At 42.1% G+C, this 13,117-nt stretch overlaps 1 protein-coding gene across 8 annotated transcripts in view; it reads right to left on the bottom strand.

The window, feature by feature from the left end:
* DET1 (DET1 partner of COP1 E3 ubiquitin ligase) overlaps positions 1–13,117 on the bottom strand; it is a 50,104-nt gene that overhangs the window by 15,006 nt on the left and 21,981 nt on the right. For 3 of the 8 annotated variants that reach the window (XM_033189094.1, XM_033189091.1, XM_033189093.1), the window contains one exon: positions 10,788–10,864. In XM_033189094.1, coding sequence (XP_033044985.1) covers positions 10,788–10,864 — 77 coding nt within the window. Of the gene's footprint in view, positions 1–9,462; positions 10,024–10,787; positions 10,865–10,915; positions 11,579–13,117 lie in introns of those variants that run through there. The other 5 variants (XM_033189099.1, XM_033189096.1, XM_033189092.1 and 2 more) reach the window with 4 other exon arrangements.

The following is a 13,117-nucleotide window of genomic DNA, read 5'->3' as shown; positions in this document are numbered from 1 at the left end:
GTGCGATCTCAGCTCACTGCAACCTCCGCCTCCTAGGTTCAAGCAATTATCCTGCCTCAGCCTCCCGAGTAGCTGGGATTATAGGCGCGTGCCACCACACCTGGCTAATTTTTTGTATTTTTAGTAGAAACAGATTTCACCATGTTAGCCAGGCTAGTCTCGAACTAGCCTGGTGATCTGCCCACTGTGGCCTCCTAAAGTGCTGGGATTACAGGCATGAGCCATCACGCCCGGCCTTTTTTTTTTTTTCTTTCCGAAGGATATCCCTCTCAGGATTCTGACATGGCTACTACATCAATCTCATCTCAAACCTACCCTGAGGGTTGACAAACACTTTTCAGATAAACATTTTTTAAAAATTGTTTTAGCCAGAATGACATCTAAAAAAGAAGATCTGAAAGGAAAACAAGCTAGAGTCAATTTGTTTTTGTTGTTGTTGCTTTTTATTTCAGTAGCTTTTGGGGTACCAGTGGTTTTGGTTACATGCATGAACTAGCAGTGAAGTCTGAGATTTTAGTGCATCTATCACTTGAGTATACACTGTAGATTGTTATCCCTCACCTCCTCCCATCCTCCCCCTTCCAAGTCTCCACAGTCCATCATATCACTGAATGAGAGAGGCAATTTATTTTGAGTAATACATCCCTCCTTAAGACAGATTTCAAACTTTGTAACCCCCAACAGAAACTTTTAAAGACTACGGCAAAGAGACTGAATCTAAAGATTACCTTTCATTCACTTTTTATTTCTGTTCAGAACATTCCCATTCCCGAACTTCTCCTTTCTTTCAGTAGAAATATGGGCCCCTCTCTATTCTTTCAACAATTAATTAAAACTAAGAGACTCTCTGTTTTTTCAGTCTCCTCTTCTCACTCTGAGAAGTTAATGACTACACTTAGAAGAGAAACAGTAGCTGGAGACCAGATCTTGGGTCCCAGGAAGCAGAACAAGCTGGGCCAGAAAGAGCAGCTCAAGGTGCAGCAGTGTGGGGAGACTTCGAGCCCCACTTCTGCTCACTAGAGTTAATGTGTGCTACTGCCAGGCAGCGACTGCTGACAACTCGCCTGGGGCGCTGCAAATGCTCCCTGCAGGAGGTAAAACTTCAGCATCAAAGAATTAATGAAACATTACATGGATAAGCAGTGAGCTTCCACAAAAAAAAGCCGCCCAACACTCAGCTTTCTTGCAAACTCCATACTCAAAGACTGGTTCCCTGGTTCCCTCCCTGATGGTGGGACAGTTGAGAGGACAAGGCACCTCTTTCTTTCTAAGAGAGGGAGACTGGCATTCAGAGACATTACCAGACTAGAAAGGCAAAGGTTAGAGCTGTGATTTACACATTCTTCTATTCCTAGTCCCTGGCACTTAGCAGGTCCTCAATAAATGTATGACATATGAATATACACACAAGTCAACTAACAGACTAGTGTTAAGAGGGAGAAAGAGGCCAGGGTCACACCTGTAATCCCAGCACTTTAGGAGGCCAAGGCAGGTGGATCACTTGAGGCCAGGAGTTGGAGACCAGCCTGGCCAGCATGGCAAAACCCAGTATCTACTAAAAATATAAAAATTAGCTGGGTGTGGTGGCACATGCCTGTAATCCCAGTTACTTGGGAGACTGGGGCATGAGAATCGCTTAAGCCTGGCAGGCGGTGGATGCAAGAGCTGAGATCTCACCACTGCACTCCAGCCTGGGCAACAGACTGAGACTCTGTCTCAAAAAAAAAAAAATTTAAAGAAAAACACAGGAGAAAGAGAAATCATGTGGGATATATTGTCAAACTTTAATAAAAAATACTTTGCTAAGTCATCCCCCTACAAGGAAGAAGACAAATAAAAAGATACAAAAATAACAAATTTCCCTATTAATGTTTTTGGAAATCAGTAAAATACCAGTTTAGACCTAAATAAATTCAGAGATTTAAATGAATTCTGACATAGGCCAGGTTAAAGTTTACTTGACATTAACCAGTAATGTTACTTTTAGCAAATTGCTTGATCTCTCTGAGGTCAGTTTCCTTATCTACAAAATAGGAATACTGCATTTTTCAGAGGATGCCATATTGCAAAAAGACACCTTTATTTATGTGTGTGTTGGCTATACATTGCCACACAACAAATTATCTCCAAAATTCAGCAGCTGAAAACATTTATTGGCCAGGCGCAGTGGCTCACGCTTGTAATCTCAGCACTTTGGGAGTCCAAGGTAGGAGAATCGCTTGAACCTAGGAGTTTGTGACCAGCCTGGACAACACAGGAAAGCCCTGCTTCTACAAAAAATTAAAAACAATTAGCCAGGCATGGTGACACATACCTGCGGTCCCAACAACTCAGAAGGCTGAGATGGGAGGATCATTTGAGCCCAGGAGGTCTACAGTGAGCCATGATCATGCCACTGCACTCCAGCCTGGGCAGCAGAAGGAGACCTCTGTCTCAAAAAAAAAAACAAAAAAAATTTATTATCTTACACAATTTCTGAGAGTCAAGAATCTGGGAGTGGCTTAGCTGGACAGCTCTGGCTTAGAGTTTCTGATGAAGCTGCTGTCATCTATAGGCTCGAATGAAGCGGAAGGACTGGATTCTGAGATATTTCATTCACATGGCTATTGGCAGGAAGCCTCAGTTCCTCAGCAAGGAGGTCTCTCCAGGAGGTTGCCTGTGTGTTCTTGTGATATGGCGGCTGAATGATGGGAGGTGCGGGCTGGGTGCAGAAGCCTAGCCTTGAAATGTCTTTTATAAATAAGCCTTGAAAGTGGTGCATCATCACTTCTGCTGTGTTTTATTGGTCATGCCAACCAACCATGATACGATGTGGGAGGGCATGAATATGGAAGGTAGGGTCACTGTAGGCCATTTTAGAGTCTGACTACCACAATCTGTCACTCTAAGAACAAATTAAACCATGACAATGCTTATTGCTTGGAATCATTTTTATATTATATTAACCATGCCTTTTGTTTTCTGATGCTTTGACATCTTTGGGCCATCCTGACCCTGGACTGCCCCTCCCAGAGTTTGCTAATGCCTGGAGATAGCAAACAACTTGCCTGGGAACATGTCTTTTATATGCAAACCAACCAATTCAGAGCCCACACCCCCAAGCACCTTTTTATAGGGCTCTCACACTCAGCCCCAATCACCCCAGGGCCAGGTGCCAGACAACTAGGGCTAGCACCTAGACCCTAGGGCCCATCAAAATTCAAATTCATCAATCCCAAACCTGCTTACCTGCTTGTCTGGCACACTCTTTTCTGCTGAAACCACAACATAGGCTCTTATTCATGTTTTCACCTGCTCCCTCTGCCTCCAGACCAATCCAGGTGCTTACCCAGGCCCTGCATGGCATACCAAGCCTTCGATTTCTAGGGACCTACCCGTATAACAAATTTCTTTCTTCATGACAGTCATTTCCCGTGTGCCTTCCTACAGCTGATTAAGACAAATGCCAGTACCTTTGAGATATACGTATTCAAAAAGTGCTTTTGGCCTTTTTCAGATTTTGTTTCTTATCTGACTTAACCTCTAGTTTCACTTTTTTCTATACTGAATCACATGTCCCTGGAAGTTAATCAGCTCCTGTTCAAAGTCAGCAGGAAGCATCTAACAAATCGATTCACATCTCAATGATTAGTCCTGTGCTCTGCATGAATTGGTTACACTAGGCCTCTCACTACATTAAAACTTGTTCCATTTATTCCAAAGGATGGGTCAATTTCTCCTTTAGTTGCGCCTTGTTTGCTGTTTGAAAGGCAATCTTTTTGCATGAATCTCAGCATTTCAGTAAAACTTCATGTACTAGTGGGTCTCTTTCTTAGTTCCAAAAAACAACTCCTGCTTTGTAAAAAATCATGTTCATTCCTCCAATGGCAAATCTGTGCTTTACTAATATCAAACTAACCCCACTGCTCTGCCTTTCTGAGTACAAAACCACCTTTTATTATAATACCAAATCACAGTATAATCTTTTTGACGGCATCTTAAAAAGCGCTTACATTGAACACATGTGGTTATCAACAATGCACATTACTCAACAAAAATGATGACAATGGGAAGAGCACGCCCAGTTTGCACATCCACAGGTGACGAGAACAGCAATGTTGCAACTGCTGCCTGGCTGACACTGAGAAGACACCAACTTTAAGATACACTCCAGTTTCAAAAACTGCATCTCAAAATTCATGAAATGCAAATACTTTCCTATATAAGGTACTTGGCATAGCATCTGGCCCATAGTAAGTAAGCTTTTAATAAATGTTAGCCATCAACAACACATCAATAACAAACCTTCGGCAAACAAAGCTCCCTTTAACCAATGTATTTGGTGGCAAGGCAAAGCAGGTTAGAGGTGTTCTGGTCTCCTCAGACTTGGGTATGCAGGGGCAGAGGTGATACATGGCAAGAGAATGGCACCACCTCAATTGCCATGGGTGGGCAGGGGTTGGGCCTAGAGAAGTGGCAAGCTTATCTCAGTTGGTCACTAGGGAATGAAGAGGTACAACCTGGGCTGGGAGTAGACTGTGACACTAAAGAGGCAGGAGACTGTCCCAAACAGGCCACGAGATTTACAGAGAAGGGAGAAGGCAGGGTGCATTTTACTGAGCACTTATTATATCAAGAGCTTTAATTAGTACTCATTTAGTGCTCACATCAATCCTGAAAAGTAGAAATTATCCCTATTTTACAGAGGAGAAAGAGACTCACTAGAATTCTTTGCATCAAGCCCAGGGGTACATCATAGGTGACAGAGCCAGGGTTTGCACCAGGCTTCACATGAAACTTATTCCCATAATTCTATCAGGCACTATGGATAAAGAATCCAAGTCCTACTAAGTATCTCCCTGCCTCCTACACTGGTAATCAAACGTTGCCTGATGGAGAGAGACTTCAGAATTTTTTTTTTCAAACAGAGGGTTATAGCTATAAAGGATATATACTGAGCAGATAAATGCTGTAAACAAAATTGCCCTGTGGAACATCAAAATCACTTAATATGCTCAATTGCTTTCAAAGCATGCATTGCAGAGAACCGTTATGCTGATTACCAATAATTATAATCTACTCATTAAGGAAAGTCCCTAAGGGCTTCCACAAAGGAACACTTCATGACTGAGTTTAAGTTACTCTGTGTACTTGAAAATAATGAAGCTACCATTCTTTTAAAAATTATCTAATTTAGGTTTTTCACTCATTTATACTGTGCTTCTCTGCAAGGGCTCCAAATGAAAGAGGTTTTGCTACCCTTAAATGGAGCCCTTCTCTCAAGGTCCAGAGCAGCTTGGCACTGATAGTTGACATGTCAGCTCCCTGCCAAGCAGGGATGGGAGGAGAGAGGTTCAGGGAAGAATCTGGATCTGAAAGTCTATCCCTGCTTTGCTTAACATTTTGGTTCCAAAGAACTTGTTTCTCCAGATTCTTGAGATCCATCAGACATTTGTGGAGAGAAGACACTGGAATTGACTAAGAACTGCCTTAAATCCTTTAGGAATAAAACTAATATACAAAAAAACAAAGGCATTGATAACTTAATATGGGCCAAGTACTCAGTGAAGTGAGTGCTTCCCCTCTACTCTCCTTCAGCTGTTGGAGTGTCCCAGTGCCTTGGATCCTCACCCCTTTTACTCTATATATTCCATTCCCATGGTTTTAAATTCTAACTATATGCTGATGTCTTTTAACATTATAACTCCAGACCTGACTCCTTTCTTGAGCTCCAAATTGATGCATCCCATGACTTAAAACATCCTCATCTGGATATTCAAAACTAGTATGTCTAAAAAAACATATTTCCACCCACCACGACCCCACCCTACCAACCTGTCTTTCCTCCAAGTCTTCTCATATAGCTTCAACATCTATCCATTTATTTGACCCCAAAACTTAGGAATTATTCTCAGTTTCTCTTTTTTCCATCCCCCTCTGTTCTGTCCATCTCCCACATATCCGACTTCACTCTAGGGATGTCCCCTGAGCACTCTAAACCAATCACGATAGTCCCATACTCTTTGCTAGAGACCAGAATCCTAGGCCAAAACTAGTCTGCATGGAATGTCATGTGTCTTAATTCAGGTCAGTGGTACAATGAGGTAAAAGATTTCTGGGAACATTTCTTTTTTGAGATGTCAGTGAAGAAACATGTATCCCACATTTCCACTATCCAGTGCCCTATGAACATACTCAAAAAGAATCCACCTTAGGATGAGGCTGATTTTCTGGATGGCAGAAGGGAAGAGGAGGAAAGAACCTGGCTCACAGATGACATGGCTGATTACCTAGAGCAGGGGTCCCTGACCTCTGGGCCATGGACCAATACCTGTCCATGGACTGTTAGGAAGCAGGCCGCACAGCAGGAGGTGAGTGGTGGGCAAGTGAGCGAAGCTTCATCTGTATTCACGGTGGCTCGCATCACTACCTGAGCTCCACCTCCCATCAGATTAGCGGTGGCATTAGATTCTCATAAGAGCACAAACCCTATTGTGAACTGTGCATGCAAGGGATCTAGGTTGCGTGCTCCTTATGAGAATCTAATGCCTGATGATCTGCCACTGTTTCCCAACACCCCCGGATGGGAATGTCTAGTTACAGGAAAACAAGTTCAGGGTTCCCACTGATTCTACATTATGGTGAACTGCATAATTATTTCATTATATATTACAGTGTAATAATAATAGAAACATGATGCACAATAAATGTAATGTACTTGAATCACCCCAAACCATTTCCCTGTGCCCAACCTGTGGAAAAATTGTCTTCCATAAAACCAGTTCCTTGTGCCAAAAATGTTGGGGACTGCTGACCTAGAGCATACAACCCTGAAATTCACTCTACATGTGGATTTCCAATTCTGTGAGACAATAAATTTCCTTATTGTTGAAGCCAGAAATTTTGGGTTTTCTGGTTTTGCAGTTGAAAGCAACTTAATAGATGCAAACAAGGGGAAGCCAACAAAGGGGACCAAGAAGCAACAATCAATAAGGCAGGAAAAAAAACATATACTGTCCTAGAAACAAGAGAACCAAGTATTTCTTGCTATAGAGACAAATCAACTATGTCCAATATTGGGAGGTTGAGGAAAAGAAGGACTAGAGATGACCACTGTATTGGCAACATGAAATCACTGGTGACCTGGACAACTGTAGTTTCAGAGAAGTGGTGGGGACAGAAACTTCTCTGGAGTGGGTTGAGAAACTGGGCCACAGGGAAGTGAAATCATTTAATTTAGACAACTCTTTTGAGAAGTTTTGCTATGAAGGGTAGCAGAGAAATGAGCAGTAATAAAGGAGAATAAGGGGTCAAAGCAGGACTTTTTAAAGACAAAAAATCTTCTAGCAACAAAAATGATTTATCAAGAGAAATATGTTGCAAGATAGAGAAAATAATTGCAGGAACAAAGACCAGAGTCTTTTGAAAAGCCACAAGGAGACAGGATCCGGTGGACAGGTAGAGGGGCTTGCCTTTTAGAGAAGCAGTGATTATTCCATTTGCTGCAACAGGAGGTAAGGCAGGGAACAAGTACAGATGCAAGTCATAGCTAACATGGTAAAGAAAGGGAAGTTCCCACCTGATTCTTTCAATTTCTGCCAAGTGGCAAGATGACCAGCTGAGATACTGGAGAAGTGTTTTAATGTGTTTTTAATAAAAAGGGTGTCACTCTGTTGCCCAGGCTGGAGTACAGTGAGGCTCACTGGAACCCTGAATTCCTGGGTTCAAGCAATCCTTGTACCTTGGCCTCCCAAAGCACTGGGATTATAGGCCTGAGCCACCAAGCCTGGCCTACTGAAGGAGGGGTTTTGAAGTGAGAGGCAAAGGTGCAAAACAGCAATTTCAGAGAGTTGGAAAGTAAACAAATACGGAAAGTCTTACAATGTTGAAAGGATTGCTCAGCACTCTTGAGTGCCCATTTTAAGTCTGCGGTCATGAATTTAAGAATAGACATGGTTTTTCTGCAGTTATTTTCAGCTGTTCAGAGACAGAAATGTAGGGAGTTGAGAGTTTTCAAAATCTGCATGAAGGAGGCAGAATAGCAAGGAAGTCGAGTGATTATGGTGTTAGATTGTGCAACCTAGCCTGAATAAGGAAAAAAGAGAGGATCTGAGGGGAGATGACAGCTATGAAGATGCTGGTATCCCAGCAAAGGCTAGTGGTCCACCAAAACTCATTCTCTTTTCTTCTGAATGCAAGAGTACACAAGACACAGCTGGCCAGGCACACTACATTTCCTAAGTTCCCTTGCTTGTTAAGTGGCCATATGGTGAGGACCTCTTCAATGGAACATGAAGGGGAGTGATGTGGGGTCCTAACGGAGAGTCTCCTCCACACTCATCCTCTCCCTATTTCAATTCAGGACAATGCCACAGTGAATGGCAAAGAAACAAGATGGAAGACACTTCGGTCTTTCAGGCTGTGTGTGGCAGAACCACTCACTGACTCTGAACATCTGCCTTGCACTGTGACCTGAGAGAGAGGAAAAAAAAAAAACCTCCTCTCTTGTTTAATCACTGCATTGTGGGGTCTTTTAGCTTAAGCAGTTTAACCTTATCCTAACCTGGGTCAGGGATTGAAGGTTTCTAAGATCCTCTGTAGTGGAAGTAGTAAAGAGAATGAGGTGAAAAGCTAAAAGGGAGTGGTCAGAGTGGGGTGTATGGATTATGAAATTGAAACTTTAGAGGTGGGCAGTTAGAGGTGATAAAAAGATCTAAGATAGGACCAATGGAATGTATGACTAAGGTGGAGGAAAGTGCAAATTAAGTTTCAGAAAAGATAGGAGACTGGCCTAGGATCACACATGAATGAGCAGAAGGGCCCAAATTCCCACTGAGACCTAAATGACTTCACACTCCATGCTCTTCCCACTCTGCCAGGTCCTCAGGTTCAATCAAACCACCCGGTTCAAAGAAAAAGCTGCAGGTAAAGTGTTTCTATGAAGAAAGGTTAGTTTGGTCCCACGAACATGTAACACAACTTCTCCTGGGTAATGGGTAGTACACTACAAGAACACAATTACAGCCAGTACCTGACTTAATAATGGCTCAACTCAGGACTGACTGACTTACAAGACTGCAAAAGCAATACACATTGAATAAAGTCCTTAAGATGGGGTTATGCCCAGGTAAACCCATCATCAGATATCTTCAACTTACAATGGGTTTACCTGGACATAACTCCCTCGTAAGTTGAGGAGCAACTGTTTGGTTGTTTTGTTTTTGTTTTTGTTTTTGTTTTTTCGAGACGGAGTCTCACTCTGTCCCCCAGGCTGACTGGAGTGCAGTGGCGCAATCTCGGCTCACTCAAGCCCCACCTCCCGGGTTCACGCCATTCTCCTGCCTCAGCCTCCCGAGTAGCTGGAACTACAGGCACCCGCCACCACGCCCGGCTAATTTTTTGTATTTATAGTAGAGGCAGGGTTTCACCGTGTTAGCCAGGATGCTCTTGATCTCCTGACCTCATGATCCGCCTGCCTCGGCCTCCCAAAGTGCTGGGATTACAGGTGTGAGCCACCACACCTGGCCAAGCATCTGTATTGTTAATACATAATTAGAATCATCATGCTTTGCAACCCTGTATTTTTCATGATGTATGAAGTATTTCATCCATCCAGGGGCCCAGTGGCAGCATTCACACCCTCCTGTTCTCCTTTGGATGACCACCACTGACTCACCTGGCCTCTCCCTCTAGTCTCTATTCCCTCCAAGCCATCTTCTAGACTGCTGGAAGTTACCTTGTGAAATTCGTATTATGCCTTCCACTACATAAAACCCTAGCAACCTGCACAAGACCTCTCTTTCCAATATCCCCTCAGTCTACCTGTTCAGTCACATTTCCCCCGTCTCCCTCACCCCAGTGTATGCTACAGCTGTATTCGCTTATTTACCATTTTCATACTTCCATGCCTTTGTATAAGCTGGGGTTCTCCTTGAAACGTCTTCAACCCTTGGTCATACAACACACTCCCACTGATCCAACTCCAGTGCTCTTCCCCAGTATATTTTTCTTTTTCTGCCCTTCCTTCATCTCTCTCCACTGTCCCTAGGGAAACACAATTAGAGCTATTATTGTACTGCATTATAATAATCTGTCTATTTCTCTCCTCATCCTTGACATCCTGACACAGTTTCCACTTGACTCATAGTAGGTGCTCAAATCCTGTACTGAATGCTGAATGAGACTGAATTTAGCTGTTCCATTTTGATCACACTGAAATTAGATGAACTGTTTTTGGTGGAACTCAGGATTTCATATCACATTTCTTATTTTCCCAAAGAAAGTCAGTCTGGATGGCAGAGGAAATACAGGGTTCAGCTGTTTGCATCCATGGCCCCTTTCACAGTCTGCTCTGGAACCCAACATTTCAAAGCTACCTTCAAAGTCAGATGTTACTAAACAAGCCTACTACACTACTGACGGATACATTATGCAGATGAAACATAAACAGGCTGGCAAGAGTTGAGAATGTGACAGAGGATGTGGCTGGGGTCACCAGGTGTTTGTGGGATGGCTGTGATGGCTCAGCCATCCAGGAACAGCCAGTCTGGTCTCTGTAGGGACACCTGCGGCTTGCCAGCTCCCACTACCCAAATTACAGTACGTGCTACACAGTATTTGTTTCTGCTATGGCCAAGGAGAGCTGCTCACTCTTCCACCTGCATGACACAGATGGTACAGATGGGAGCATGCTTCCACATGAGGATGTGCAATTACACCCAGTTCCTCCAGCTGTGACAATTACTAAGAGAAAACCTGAGGGAAGGAAACAATCCTGGCAGATAACTGTCTTCCCTACTGGCGCTTACCACTTAGTTCTCCCAGGAACAGCTGCTGCATCCACGGCCTCCCATCTCTTTTACAGTCCTTCCTGGAACCCAAGTACCTGAAAAGCATTGGGTATGATAGGAACATAAAGCAGTCATCGAAGCATATATATTTAAGTATGAAAATACCATGGCTTTATTTTTCTCTTAAAAAGATAGCCATGCTTATGGGTTAAACGGAAAGGATGTACATTATTCTCATGAGTAAACAAGATTTAACTGCTTTCAGATGCAAACCATAATGCCAAAGAAGTGACATGAAGGGGGTAAAAGTCTAATGCTTTCATCTTCACAGCAATCAAATGCAAAGTAAAGCAAAAATGAAATGGACTTAATTAATGCTGGGCATTCCCACAGGGAAAATGCAAGAGGATATTACATCAATCAGTAGCAGTACTGTATACAATTTAAAAATTCCTTTAGGTTGAGCCACCCTCACTCTTCTCTCTGGCTCTCTCTCATCTGAGGTATAGCAGGCTGGAACTAACAGAGCTAGTAGTCAGGAGTTTTTGCTTTGGAGTCCACTGAGATAAGTGGGTGGCAAAGTCTTGGAAGACCAGATAACCTGGCTCTGGTGAGGCACCTACGTGCAGCAGTGTCGCATATGGAAGTTGACAACATACTCAGCATTAGTCCTCTGCACAGAAATAGCGAAAGGCTCAAAAGGGTGAAAGGTGAAGGCAACAAGGCGTCGCACTGTGTGGTTGATGGGGCGGCCCAATAACCCCGCCTGGATCTCAAACTTGAGCAGGCCTGAGTCCCGGGCATAGAACCTAAAAAGAACAAGGACAGAGACAGAGAAAGAGGGGAAGTATTGATATTCACCATCACACAGAAATCTAGACAGCAGGGGAATGTGACAACTCATTATTTTACCTTATTCATGAAATCTCCTCTTATATCAGCCCCAGGTTATCAGAACTATAAAATCACCTTGGTATGATCAGCTCATTTAGTGAAGAGTGATTATAAATTTCACTATGTTGCACTGAGTCACTGGTCATTTCTCTTTCCTGAGATGACTCAGTTTTACAGTCTTAATTATAGCCTCTCCGCTTCCAGACGCTCCTGCCTCAAGATTGTCTAGGCCAGGGCTAAAAATGAAATGAAAGCCACGTGTGTAATTTTAAATTTTCAGGTAGCCATACTGAAAAAAATAAAAATAAAAAGGGGAAATTTTAATAATACATTTTATTTACTCTAATATATCCAAAATATTGTAATTTCAACCTATAATCAGTATCAAACTATTAGTGAGATATTTCCTTTTTTTTTTGGAAATCTGGTGTGTATTTGACACTTGAGCACATCTCAACTTGAACTAGCCACATTTTAAGTGCTCAATAGCCACATGTGGCTAGTGGCTACCATATTGGACAGTGTGGATCTAGGCTCACCTTTGAGTTTTTCATATTTAAGAATAAATTCTTTTAAAAGGTTCTTATTTTTCATGCTCAGAAACAAAATACTAAGTAGTGTTTAATTTTTCATCTAATATGTGAGACTAAAGATGCTTCCATCCATCCTAGTATTTAAATGCCTTTACCATATGCAAAATAAATGCCCTATGGTTTGGAGAACTACTGATGATTAGTGAGTGGAGGCTGAATGGCTGAGGCAAGTGGGGGTGGGGTGGCAGGGAGGATTCTAGAAAATAAAAAGCCCTGAATTAAAGAGTCCTATAATCTCCTTTTGGAAATGCAATATATAAGCAGACCTAAAGATATTTATACCTTTTGACTCAATAATTCCATATCCAAGAATATATATCCTCAGAATTTGATTTAAATGAAGTAACTAGTATATGAATAAAGATGACTACTATGGCATTTGTTTTAATATAAAAATGTAGAAAGAGAATAAATGCTCAGTGATGGGGGAATGGTTAAATAAATCATGGTACGTCTATTTGATAGAATACACCATCATTAGGACTGTAATTGTGAGGACTATGTATAATAACAACATGAAATAATGTTTATAAAATAAAAACAGACTACAAAAAATGATGCTAACTGTGATTACAAGTGTGTAAATGTAAATATGCACACTGACAAAGACTAGACTGGATTATACAGTAAAGACATTGGAGGAATGGTATTCTGTCTTCAAATGCCCTTAATATCCTTATATTTCTCATTTTAAGTTAAAAATATAAAGCAGAATTATAAGAGAAACCCCTTTATTCAGGAGCAATAGCATTTCCAAATTTTAGATTCATCTTCTCCAATTAGAAAAGTAGGAAAGACAGAAAGGAGAGAGAAATGTATCTCATGGTACTTGACTCGTAACAGATGAGGCCCATCTTTTTT

Source organism: Trachypithecus francoisi, unplaced genomic scaffold (assembly GCF_009764315.1).
Source record: "Trachypithecus francoisi isolate TF-2019V2 unplaced genomic scaffold, Tfra_2.0 Lachesis_group3, whole genome shotgun sequence".
Classification (NCBI taxonomy): domain Eukaryota; kingdom Metazoa; phylum Chordata; class Mammalia; order Primates; family Cercopithecidae; genus Trachypithecus; species Trachypithecus francoisi.
Note: the sequence above shows the minus strand (reverse complement) of the source record. Positions and strands in the feature narration are given on the sequence as shown.